Source organism: Amblyraja radiata, chromosome 8 (assembly GCF_010909765.2).
Source record: "Amblyraja radiata isolate CabotCenter1 chromosome 8, sAmbRad1.1.pri, whole genome shotgun sequence".
Classification (NCBI taxonomy): domain Eukaryota; kingdom Metazoa; phylum Chordata; class Chondrichthyes; order Rajiformes; family Rajidae; genus Amblyraja; species Amblyraja radiata.
The window spans coordinates 38,075,675-38,089,662 of NC_045963.1; the positions used below are offsets into that span (position 1 = coordinate 38,075,675).

General features: G+C 40.5%; 1 protein-coding gene across 1 annotated transcript in view; it reads right to left on the minus strand.

Moving 5' to 3' along the window:
- Window positions 1-2,500: 2,500 nt before the first annotated feature.
- pkdcc (protein kinase domain containing, cytoplasmic) overlaps window positions 2,501-13,988 on the minus strand; it is a 53,612-nt gene continuing 42,124 nt past the window's right edge. Inside the window, exons 6-7 of the mRNA XM_033025570.1 lie at window positions 4,941-5,114; window positions 2,501-3,071 (exon numbers count right to left, since the gene is read on the minus strand). Of these exons, the coding sequence (XP_032881461.1) occupies window positions 2,986-3,071; window positions 4,941-5,114 (260 nt within the window). The 3' untranslated portion in view covers window positions 2,501-2,985. The remainder of the gene's footprint in view (window positions 3,072-4,940; window positions 5,115-13,988) is intronic.

The window sequence follows — 13,988 nt, forward strand, 5'->3', positions numbered from 1 at the left end:
AAATATTATTCAGCTGCTTTACTTTCTGATTTGTTTATCTTGTGCTCTGGGTCAGCCATTCACAGTGTGCTAGATGCTCTTTCAGAGCAGGGTTTGAACCTCTCAGGTCTGAAGTGAGGAGATGTATTTAAAAAGGCAAAAGGGCAGGTCAGCCTGTTTGAACTTCACAGTAAGGATAGAGTAACAAGCAATCCATCACACCTGCTCCATTCAACACAGATGCTTCCTTAATCTGAAGCAATGTCCATCTGTTAACTGGTTTAACCACATTATTTGTCTTACAAATTTATCTTTTGCGATGAGTAAATTTGAAGGATAGAACAATGCTTCTCTTCCCACATTATAAGCAGGTTTGATGGACTGTGTAATGTTCTGCTCTATTAAAGTATGTAATCAAAAACGTGTCCCTGCTGCAAACAGACCTTGCCAGACACAGTACAACTAAGAGCTGGTTCTTGTCATTTCCACATTCAACCAGCCCATCGTACTTTAATTTTATCGAATGCTGTTGAAACTATTCCCTCTCCATACCCACACTCGACACCATAAAATACTGCACACCTCCACTCCCCCATGAAGTCAGAAATAAGAGACATACAATAAAAGATGTTAATTCCCCCAACATCCCTCAAGCCCACTTTGCACACAGAGGGGCCATCAACACACCATGGAACCTCCCCAAGCCCAACCACAGAGATCCCTCACAGAACACAGTCGAACCACAGCACATCTCAGTTACACCCACCTCATCCGCATGGCAGGTGACAATTTGTAATATATTAAATAGAGCATGTAATTAGATTGTAGATGTCCTTACATTGTCCCCGTACTGTGCTTCATTAATCCTCAATGGCTTTTGCTTTGGTGTCAAAACCGAAACAAGCAACTTTCTGACTGAAGGAGTCAGTCTGAGGAAGGGTCCCGACCCGAAACGTTGCCCATCAACATTTTCCTGAGATGCTGTACATCCTCACAAGACCTTCCATCCCTGTCTCTATATTCAAGTCCTCTCAAAATAAATGCTAACATTGAATTTGTCTTCCATACTACTGTTTCAACTTGCAAATTATATTTGTTGGCGGATCCTGCACCAGCACACCCAATAAGGTGTGCTGAGTAACTCCAGCACTCTGTCTCCTTTTGTAAACCAGCATCTGCAGTTCCTTGCTTTTACAAGCAATTTTCCCCATTGTGTGATCGTTCCCAGCCACTTCGCCCAAGATTTGGTTCTTGATGCACCACAACCATCCATTTATGCCGATTAGTTTAAAAAAATACACCTGGTTGTGTGGCACTTGTGTATAATTTTGCTGGCTCTGAAACCTCAGCAGCTTTTCCTTCCAACAATGGAGAATACAGTGGAGAATGTCATTGGGTGTAATATGGTAACCCCATCAATACTGTCACTAAAAAAAAAATACACAATGCCTGCATGTTCACTTCAACAAGTTTAATGCTTTTTCAATAGAAAAATAATAAATAACTTTACTAAAAGTATTTATATCACATTTTTAAAATATTAAGACGACCTTCTGACATTGCCCTCAGTGGAAAGCCTCATGCACCAAAAGCACATAATGGAAAGATGGCCTGATTTTCATGATGCCATTGCTGGGCTAGTAAATCGTGCACAAACCGCATCCCTTATGAGCTGCAATTCTTAAAGCCTCCGCACTGAAGTCCAAAGCTGGATAATACCTCTGGATGGCCGAAAGAATCATAATTGATGTCACTGCATCAAAAATACTTTCACAGAAAGCGAATAAGCAAGACAAACTTTGTCAATCACCACACGTTATTTTTTTTTAAATACACCTGATTCTATTGGCACGTGCTCATGCTGTTGGGTATCGTTCTGTTTGATTTCCTAAAGTTCTCCTTCCAGATGATAGTACTGAAGAGCAATGAAATGATGACTCATATTATTTGTTTGCACCAATGTCTAAATAGAAGATTATTAAGTGAATGCTTGGAATTAGGCACGGGGTGCATTTAAAAAAAAATAGATAATGCTTCAGTCAAAATGACACGCAGGGGAATTCCATCTGAATATGCCTCGTGAATTTCAATCGTGAGATACCCTTAGATTCCAGGAGAAGGAGGAAATACTGCACAGTGGCACAGTAATAGAGTTGCTGCCTTACAGTGCCAGAAACTCAGGTTCGATCCTGACTATGTGTGCTCTCTGTATGAAGTTTGTACGTTCTCCCTGTGACCGTGTGCGTTTTCTCCACGTGCTCCAGTTTCCTCCCACATTCTAAAACATGCATGGTTTGTAGGTTCATTGGCTTCTGTAAATTGTCCGTAGTATCTAGGATAGATCTAGTGTATGGGTAATCACTGGTTGGCCTGGACTCAATGGGTCGAATGGCCTGTTTCCACGCTGCATCTCTAAACTAAACCAAACTAAACTAAACTTATCATGGATGTTCTGTTTCTCTTTGCCATGTATAATCCCTGCCAGTAATGAGGAAAAGCATTACCAGGGAAATAAGAAATGTTTACAGAAAGTAACTGACTGCGTGTAAAGTAGGGAAGAGAGCACAACATCAGGAAATGAGACCAATTAAGACCCCAAGGTTATGATATAATATTGAAGATGCCAGGAGCACAGTGACACTTCATTTCTGTGTCCTGACACTGTGCAAACTTCAACCTATGGTTTAGCTTACATATCTCGGCACCCTGGATTGGTTTTAACAAGTGGAGGAGATTGTCAGGTCGACAAAAATTAAAAACAAGGGTAACCTTACATTGACAAGCCATGTACAGATTAGCATTATTTGGCTGTTCACAGTTCCACCCTGCAGTATTGCACGTTTTGCCATGAGAATTCCAGGTGTTGGTGATCATCTACCTATTACCCCATCACCCTGCACCTCGGAACACGCAGATGGTGGCAGGAGCATCCTGGCCCATGGCGGCCCTTGCCTTTTAATCCCTGCCAGGACAGTTTGAACTCAATGTCAAAATCTCATGCGGTGTTCAGTCTGCCACTTTCACAAATGTTATCTTCTCTACATCCGGCATGATGTGATTCGAAGTGGTTTTGAAGGAGACAAGATGTCGGCCTGTGAGCAAAAATAAACAAACAATAATGCGGTCATAATTTCATTAAAGTGAAACATCTTGAACTACTAGTGTCCCTCCGCAGCTCATTGCAACAAGGACAGCCAAGGTAATCATGAGTTTACTACGCATGGCCAAGTGTATGAGTTTACTTAGACTACATACTGTAATTAAATGGCACACATTTTTTAAAGCTTCCTGTTAAAGTACAGAAAGAATATTATGCTGACAGACATACACCTATGACCGTTGCTGCTACATTGCACATCCTTCAGCAGCTTGTAGAACTAATTAAAGCCATCTTTCAGTGAAGTGTCATTTGCAGATTTCATCAGTGCCTGGTATTTTCACGCTCTGACCTTGTACAAGCTGAACTGATCTCCCACTCACATTCCCCAACAGCTGGGCTGGATCCTAGTTAGCAGCACCAGTGATCACTGGATTGTGCACCACAACATGACAGGGGAAATTGATCACTGGTTCATCTAGTTCACCACTGGTATGCACCTTGTAACTTTCTGTGACTATTTTTTTAAACCAAACTCCCTCCCCCTGTCTTTAATCCAATCAGATTCCACATTACATCTTCTCCAGGTATATATTTTCTTCAGCATAATGTTTTTCATCATTTTTAAAAAACAGTCCCTTAATATTAAACTTTCCTTATACCATGTACATCATATTTTAATTCCCTCAGCCGTTTTGAATTTGGGTGCTCTACAGACTGAATGTTTGGGCTAACTCCAGGGTTTGAGCTTTCCAAACTGCAGGGTACACATATTAAAGAGGTCATGGTAAAGTTCATGTTCATAATTCATAAATGATATGAGCAGAATTAGGCCATTCAGTCCATCATGTCTACTCCACCATTCAATCATGGCTGATCTATCTCCCCCTCTCAACCCCATTCTGCTGCCTTCTCCCCATAACCCCTGACACCTGTACCAATCAAGAATCTATCTATCTCTGCCTTAAAAATATCTATTGACTTGACCTCCACAGACTTCTTTGGCATTGAATTCCACAGATTCACCACCCTCTGACTAATGAAATTCCTCCTCATTTCCTTCCTAAAGGAATGTCCGTTAATTTTGAGGCTGTGACCTCTGGTCCTAGACTCTCCCACTAGTGGAAACATTTTTTGGTTCAGATTTCCAGTGCATTGTTTTGATGTAATTGGTACATTGATGGAATCTTTCTTGCGATTAAAATTCTCCTGATGTCATATGTTAACATTTTAAAGGCAAATTGGTCTGACAAATGGACATATTGAGCTCTCTAAAAGACTCGATCAATATGTACTTATCTTACATATTTAGTACGTCTAAATATGGCATGTCCAAAAATGGTGGCCCTCCTTCTAACTTTTTTGTTCTTTACAGACAAACAACTGAATAGAAATTACAGGTAATAGAAATCGGCACAACTGAATGTTGTTAGTGAGGTACAGTACTTATGGTCTGACCAGGTCAATGTACTCATGAAATTTGCCTGTTACATCTTTTTACTCAACCATGGTGGTGGCACAGTGGCGCAGCAGTAGAATTGCTGCCTTACAGCACCAGAGCCTTACAGGGTTTGATCCTATCTACCGGTGCAATGTGAACAGAATTTGTACATTCTCCCTGTGACCGCGTGGGTTTTCTCCGGGTGCTCCAGCTTCCTTCCACATTCCAAAGATGTGCAGGTTAATTGGCTTCAGAAAATTACCATTAGTGTGTAGGATGTGAAACTGGGATGGCATAGAACTAGTGTACGGGTGATCGTTGGTCGGCACTGGCTCGGTGGGCCGAAGGGCCTGTTTCCATGCTGTATCTCTAAACTAATCTAAACATTGTCAGTATATTGGACTGGACAGCAATAAGACTCACCTGTCCACGTTGTCTGATTGGTTAAAACAAAGGCATGGCACTGGGAATGATTATCACAGATCTCCATTGCTTCATTGACGTCATAAACTGATAACAGACAGCCCTCGTGGTGGTAAGATGGCCAACATTTATAATTCTCTTCAGGTATAGCAACATTAGTCAGTTGCTTGTATTCTGCAAACCAAACGCAATATATCATATTAATGTAAATGGTACATGAAGCAGATGGATAAACAATGTATAACAATCCTAATTTTAAACTCTATGTAGCTTGTGTTGGATATCCACACATCTCAAACACACATTGGATTTATTAACTTTGTGAAGATCAATTAATTTATTCTCCCAACCTTTTCACTCTAATTTCTTGATCTCTCGCTGTTGCTTTTGCCTTTACAATGACCTCTTGGCTTCTCCAGCAAGAGAAATGTCAGGTGGCACCATACAATGGCAGTCTCGCCAACAGTCTGTCTTGTTCATTTCTTCTTTCGTTTTTAGTCTATTGTTAAAGGTATGTTTAGTGTATTTTTAGTTTGTATTATGTGGGGGGTGGGGGAAACGTTTTTTTAATCCCTTTCCTCGACGGAGATGCGACTTTTTCCCATATCGTATCCCCGTCCGCACTGCGGCCTAACATCGTGGAACTGGCGGTCCCTTTGCTGGGGATCAACTTCGGGAGCTCCAACCGCAGGAGCCTGCGGACTTAACATCGTGGAGCTCGCGGTCCCTTGGTTAGGGATCGACTTTGGGAGCTCCAACTGCAGGAGCTTCGATCGCCCCGACTGCGATAGTTCGACTGCCCTGACCACGGGAAAAAAGGAGGGAAGAAGACAATATGTTATTGCCTTTCATCACAGTGCACTGTGGTAGATGTTTATGTTCATTTTTACGTTGTGTGTTTTGTTGCTTTTTTGGTATGACTGTGTGGCAAATCAAATTCCTTATATATTTTTACATATTTGGCTAATAAATTAATTACAATACAATACAAATTAGCAACACTGTACACACACCAGGTACCTGTCAATCTCCAAGTTATTATCATCTCCTACTTGATGTTTCAGAAGTAAACTGGGGAAGTGGCTGCAGAGGCATGATTGTATACTACAGAAAAGTGGTACTTGCTGCAGCAACCAGATAAAAGATACAATATCAAACACAACATGTCGGAGAAACTCAGCAGGTCAGGCAGCATCAATGGAGGGAATGGGTAGACAACGTTTCAGGTCAGGACCCTTCCTCAGAGCTGAAACCTCGCCTACCCACTCCCCCCTCAGCTGCTGAGCTACTCCAGCACTTTGTGCTTTGCTCAAGATTCCAGCATCCACAGTTCCTAGTGTCCTCTTTAAGGATACAATGATCTCATAATTAATCCTATTTCAACAGATAACTTGTAAAAATGCATTGAAAACATATTTTATATTGTAGAATTCAGGCAATGTCCCAATCAGCAATCGAGTCATGGTGCTGTATTGGCACCAGTGTATGGATTTCTCCTTGCTGGAAGCTTTCATTTTTATAAATATATCAGGTAGTTGATATTGAGAATTGAGCAGATAAATTGCCATTGGAATTCCTGATGTATTTTCCAGAGTACAATGCATGTGTATTGTAAATATGCAGGCAACTTCATTTAAGATTGGAACAGCCAGATAATCAGGAATGCATCTTTAGCCCATGAGAGTACAAGTACATTCTTCCCTAAAAGTGGCGTCACAGGTAGACCGGTGCAGAAGGCATTTGGGCACTGAGTGCAGGAGTTTGGAGGTTATGTTGCAGTTGTACAAGATGTTGGTGAGGCCACATCAGGTTGTGGATCTTCCATTTGAAGAACCAACTTGGTTTTTCGGGTGGGCAACTTCCTGCTTGAACAGAAATACCAGCAGTCATGAGATTAGCGTGAAATGCCAATAGGCGATTCTCTGGGTGAAAGTTAACCATATCACTGCCCAGAAATGGTTTAACATTCAATCCTAATTGTCCTTGTCTATTAGGGATTACATTGATGCTGTGATTATCGCAGCTAATTGGAAGAATAACGGGAAAAATTCACGTCAAATAAGTCTCTGGATGTATGGTACTCAGAATCTGTGTGCATTTTGCTAAATAAAGATTATAAAAGGAAATAGGATTTCCTATCTGCCTGTCCTGCTGAGTTAATCCAGCATTTTGTGTCTAACACTATTTTAATGCCAGCATCCCAATGAATTCCAAGTGGGAACAATGTACTCATGGCTTTTGGCATGTGTCATATTGGCATTGTGTCTCGGGGTTACAATCTATTTGTGTTAGACTGCCAAAAATCATATGTATTTCAATGCTCCAAGTGCTATTTTGTCTGCTGAGCGGGGAGCAATGGCAGCTTTCCCATCTGCCTTCATTTAAAATGAATCCCAGATTAAGTATATGAGCATTTAGCCCTTTCAGCACTGAAACAGTGGCCTGCCAAAGTCATGTGGTCATGATGTGATGCAGCCAGGGCTGGCAGAGCTTCCAGGCTCGAGTACTCAAGTGTGATGGAGCATTCATAACCTTACATACAAAAGGGATTCTGCTAAAACATACGTCTTTGGTATGCAGCTTTCATCTTCAAATTACACTTTTATCTGATACGATGTCAGAAGGCTAAGATAAACAGTGCAAATAATTACAATATGGATGCTTTTTTTTAACCTCGCCTTACTTATTTGCAATTATAACAGCCAGACGTATATTCCTTTCTCCATGTGATTCTGATCTACTATCAAACATTGCCAACAACTTCACCGACCAGGACCTGGAAAGATTAAACATCTATAATTACTTACTGCAACCTATGAGTCTGGAAACTCAGATGCCTTGTTCAGGCAAGTAGATTAATTTTGATTTTTTTTAAAGGTAAATTATCATGACTTTATACCTACCAAATATTATCGAGGTGCCTCTATTTCTTGCTTGGTAAAGAAGTGAGGTGCATCTTTGAACTGAGGGAGTTTAGAACTGGAATAAGCTACTTGGCCTTTAAATATGATCTATGTCTTAACTCCATTTATCCAACTTAACTTCATAAATCTTGATTCAAGTTACCTGACAAGGAAAAAGACACGAAAAATGCTAAAAAGGAAAACGGTTTTCAGTCTGATTACATGAAAGCTCTCTTGAGTAGTGCAACCTTCTTGTTTGATTATATTTTTAAAAATGAACGTTAAATGTGATAGAGTAGCTAGTACACTTACTTACACGTAGTAGTTCCTTGGGGTCAAGGAAAGAGCGTTCACGTCGCGACCCTGTTTCAACCAATCTTTCCACCACCACGCACAAGACGCACAAGAAGCGCAAGACAGACACCATTGTGCAGATGCCGAGAAGTGTGTTCAGCTCTGGCTGAACAACTTCTAATCTTGTGTGTGGACTCGATAAGAAGAAGAAGTAGTTCCTTAAATCAGACTTGGTCTTCTCTGTGAATGATACTCACTCTCAAGAAGTTGCAAGTCACATATGGTCTTGTCAAACAGCATATTCCAACATCACTGGCACAAAACTATTCTGTGCACATAGGCATTGCAAATGTTGTGGACCTTGCACATGAAACAGCTTAGGCTTGCTTAAGCATTAGTTAAACTGTAACTGCTCTGCTCCTGGGAGTCTGGGCAACTATCATCTGCCAGTTAGTTCCTCCTATAAGTCGCATACTTTGTGTTCCACAAGCTCCATCCCCATCCTCTAATCACCTCAACAGGTTGCTGATGACTTTTTGCCTGATTCCTAATCATCTCTGCTCAATCCACAATCCCAAGACTCGTTTGCTTATCTGTCCAACCATGATGGCCCCGATCATCTCTCCATCACGCCTAAAATCTTGGATTGACTCTCCCCCAACCGTCCAGCCTGATCCCAACCACCAACACTTGGTTACCTACCTGCCCAACCCAGACATAATCCTCTCTCCGCACATCCTAGCTCCATTCTTTCCCAGGTGGACCCTGATCCTGACTCCAGGCAAACTGCACCCCTTTCTTCTTTAATCCTACTGAACCCTATATATTTCCCACTCCACTTTCTTTCCCCTTCAAACCTCTACCTATCCCATCAATAATCCAGAACCCATCTTATTTCCTCTGCCATTTTAGCAATGACACGAGTTAACAAACCAAAGACCTCCAATTATTCCAGTTAAAACACGTATCTGAAATTCCTAATTCCTGGGGACACATGGAACAGTAGATGCCAGTTTACAAAAAAAGACACAAAGTGCTGGAGTAATTCAGCGGGTCAGTTATTCATGTTCTCCAGAGATGCTGCCTGAACCACTGAGTGACTCCAACACTTATTTTCCTAATTCCTGGAATTATTCTGATCATTTGGAATTATCATGATAGAGACCTGGCCAAAAACATACAGGTTGGGTACTAAATATTCCCAGATACAAAGCAGGTAAAAGAACACTCTTGAATTTTTAAGAGAGAGCGTATCTTGGAGCAGTTAAGGACAGACGCATTGGGTTGTGTTAAGATTAAGGTTGGGTCCTATTTCTACTCAGCAGCATGTTGGACTGAGAGGAACTCACAGAGCTTCTTTAAGATCCTGCTTCTTAAACACTTCATATAAACAGGCTGCAGGATCTTATCCCCTTTTCTACCCATGTCGTTAGCATCAATATACAGCACAACATCTGTCTCACTCACTTCCTCCATAGAATACTCTGCACTCTGAGTTCTTCACCCTGCACTTGGGAGGCAACACACCATGCGGGTCTCACAGTGGCAGTTATAAAATGCCAACCTTACAACGAGCTCTGCATATCTACATATCAAGCTCCTTCTGTGTAGGCATTTGTTTAGAGGTGCCATTCTGTGGATGGTAGGAGTCATCACTACCACTAATCTAACGTTGAAAACTCGCTTGAGAATGGAATGCCTTCGTGTCATTGGTGCATTGCAGGAGAATGTATGGATTTGACATTAATCGACATTTGACCTTCACAGAATTGTTCTGAGATTTCCTGAAGGTACTTTTATGAATGAGGTGTACTTTTGAAATTATAGAATGCCTTGAAGATTTGTGCTGTTTCATGTAGACATCCTTTTGCTTTCATGAACACCTGTTATTTAATTTAGAGGCTCTTCGTACAGCCACAGTTCCCAGGCCACATGAAACATTCTGAGCATCCAAATGCACAAAAACTACAAGCAACAAGGCTCAGCTGCTTTTAATGATCTAAGAAACCTCCCTTTCATATTTCCTCCAAATATAGACATTATTATTTTGTTACCCTGGTTTTAGGGGTAGAATGCTCCTATTTTTATTGCTTTCACTTAATACTTTTAAATACTTTTTTTTTAAATTTAGCTCTGTATTACAGCATCTCTCTCTCCCTCTCTGCTTCACTGAATTTCCTATCACCAATTTTCACTTTGTTCCCTCAGTAGAAATTCACATTCCATGGACACTCCACTCTGCACTACATATTCTTGTGGAAACTAGAGTTAAATCCATACTAAACCTTATCAAAATCTAAGCTGATGCTTTAATTTAGATCACACATTTTCTTCCAAATTTTCTCTTCTTCTGAATAGACGTTAACATTGACCAAGATCACATGTTTGACTGAATTTCTGTTGATCCTGGAAACTAGAGAAACTTACATCCAGGCCGCCATTTTACTCATTAACATTATTTTAATGCCTGCATTAATTGTATTTCCAAGCAAAACAAACCTACCAGATAGATAAATGATAAATTGGAGATTTTCAGATACATGTTGTACATCTGAGGTTTTGAATTGCCCTAGAAGCATACACGTGGCTAAATGCAGCTAACCTCATCTATCACAAATGCTGATGGAGACTGCCAGATGGCATTAGCTTTCCCTTTCATCCCATTCTCTTTACTTCCTAGTATTTCCGTTTTCTCTCGCTCTCTCCCTCTCTTTCTCTCTTTCTTTCTTCAGCCCACCTGGCAGTGGAATTTGCTAATGCTTTCTGTTCATTTTGCTCGCTGGAGAGCAAGGAAAGCCAAGGGATATATTGGCACAGGAGACAAGATCAAAATCCCAAAGCAGGTGAGCCAGAGGGGCCAATTTCACTCAGGAGACTCCACTAAATGAGAGCAAGTTAGTTCGGTCTGATTATAGATGGACTTTTCATCCAAATGAGTTGCAATGCACAGAGACATACAGCATAGTGGGCTAATTGTAAACAGATGAATTGATATTCTATGATGATTCTGAAGCATGTGTTTTAAAAACAAAATCTGGCTGCAGTCTGTCCAGCTCCTCGAATTCTTCCTTTCATTTTTTCGTGAAGCACGATCTTTGGCAAAGTAGTGCCGACTTGCCACGTGCAACTTAAATGTACAACTAACAGATTTACAGCCGTGGGACTAGGTCAGTCACATTACTCAGTTGCAAGCAGATGTTATTTTACTGTCAGCATCATGCAGTTAAGTGGGACTGGAGTATTAAAAGATGGGCTTTTTCAGCTTGGTTTAAAAAAAAAGGAAAAGAGTCAACCACTTAACCATCACACTTCATAAAGGTATTTCCTTTCGTAAATAAAACGCTGATAATCTTTATATTATTGAAAAAATATTTCACTTCTTGCAAAGGGTTAGTATCTGGAAAAGTCAGTAACCCCCTGAAACACTTTGTGATGGCAATGTAAATTGATATACAAACCTAATTTGGCACAGTTCAGTTATTGTGGTATGGTTTCTCCATACACTTTCCCAATTTGCTGTTTGCTCCTCAAAAGGCAATGAATCTTTCAGGGTTATCATCACAGTCTTCACCACTACCTTGTCATATGACCATTGTCTCGTATAATCCTGGACAATAAATATGAGTAGTCTAAACTTCTTCACACATTCCCATTATCCTGTTTGCACCCAGTATCCACAAATGTGCACTTACTGATATTAGGAGAGGCGTTGCAACCTGAGAAATAAATCAGATCGGTTTAGCCCCTCCTATTAAAAAAATGGATAAGAGCAACTACAATATCTTCATACACCAGGCTATAGATTTAGGATCTTCTTAATTTTTGTGGCGAAGGATCAAGCATTGGGGTACTTTTATTGTAAACCTTTAGGTGAGGGCATTAAATGATTGACATTATATATATATACACGCGTGTGCATGCGTGTGTGTGTATATGCGTGTGAGTGTGCACGTGTAAATATATGCGTGTGTGTGTGCGCGTATACATATACATATATGCACATACTGCATATATATAGTAGGCATCATTGTAACTGGGGCATAAAAGCATCACAAAGCATTTAAGAACAATTTCTACCAATGTACATTGCTTAATATTGCTCAATCGTGTTGAGACTTAGAGTAAGGTACTACTGATAGTTCTACTAAATTACTTAAGAATTCATGGTCCAACATAATAACATTCAATTAGAAGTTGAATAGTGAATTCCTTAGATGTACATCTCAAAGATATAGTTCTGGCATTGAGTAAAAATCTGTCCATTGATATGGTGTAGAGGGTCCAGGTGGAGCTGGATAATAAAGCCTGCAACCTGCATTTCAGCCTTACTTCCCCACAATACAAGATCAATTCAATGAATCTGTGCTCTTGGCTGAGTGACAGGAATCGGCGCAATGCTGTTTAGAGACAAAATTAAGCACTTTGAAAATGGAAATCTGCTGAAATGAAAGCAGAAAATCTGAAAATACTCCAAAAGACAAACAGGATTTTCTGTTTGACCTGTGGTAACTATTCAGCATTTTTAAACATTATTTCTTTCCAATTGCTCTACAACCAGCTGGCCTTGGTCAAACAAGCAATAGGCCGATCACTTGTTTCCCAAGAGCACGCAATTAATTGTTTCTTTAACTAAAGGAGCATGCTTTGCACATTTCACCATTCAGGTGGTGACATTACTAAGCTTTAACCCTTTAGTTATTTGCGTACAAGAAGAGGTTTATTTAGGCCCTTCATAATCTCAAAATAACCCATAAAAACCATTAACTGCAACTTCCAAAATGTTGTATCTAATTAACAACACAAAGATGTATCTATTGAAGTTATAAAAAAAAGTCTACATTACTTCTGAAAAGGATGTCATAGATAAATTTGGTTCAGCAAATTCAATATCCATTACCTGATGGAGTGCATGTCTCTATTGAATTCAGCTCTCGTACAAAGAATGCAGCTTTTAATAAGTAGCATCCATTCAGCTGAACTATTTCTTCATCAAATCCTAAACACTGAGGTTGATTGTTGGTGTTCGAGCTGGACTTGCATCTTCTGCCCCTCCCCCAAAATCAGAAACACAAAACTATTTTGCTTTTCTTCTCTCTGGACATGAATAGTGCAGAGGCTTTTAATTAACCAAACTTTTCTTGCTCTGTTTGACAAAGAAGGTTTCTGGATGGGAGTTCTAATAATGGAGTATGTGAAGCATGTCGGCTTGCGTCTTGCCCAGTTCATCTGGCCTGCCCTGCTTTGCATGCTTGGCTGCCATTCAGTCTCGTTTCCCTCCCAAACTCCCTCTGTTCATAGTGTTTCATGGAAAAAGAGTCAACTTCGCTTTCTCAACTGCCCAGCTCCCTCTGAACTTTTAAGCCAAGTCATGCAGCAGCAAATTAAAATAATCACTGATGAAGATATTTATATTTGTAGGCTGTAAATGGACTATACCTTTAACCTTTCTAATTGGATTGACGCCTTCTGTTGAACTGAGTTCTTAGCAACACGTATTCCTCTAACATAATTTCCACATTACAGAATAACTTCCACTTGAAGAAGTTTTGATAATAACTTTGTCTGCAATATATAATATGCCCCATTTATGTCATGGCTGATTAAACAATAAAGTTAGGGGGAAACCATCATCACAGCTTTTGTTACGTGCTGTGAATAATTCCTTAATGACCACTGGAACTCCGTACCAGCCAGTGCTTCCAAAACCACTGAACAGTTAGAGTGGCACAGTGGCGCAGCTGGTAGAGCAGCTGCCTCTCAGCACCAGAGACCTGGGTTCAATCCTGACTTTGGATGCTGTCTGTGCGGAGTTTGCACATTCTCCCAGTGGGTGCTCGGTGTTCTCCCACAT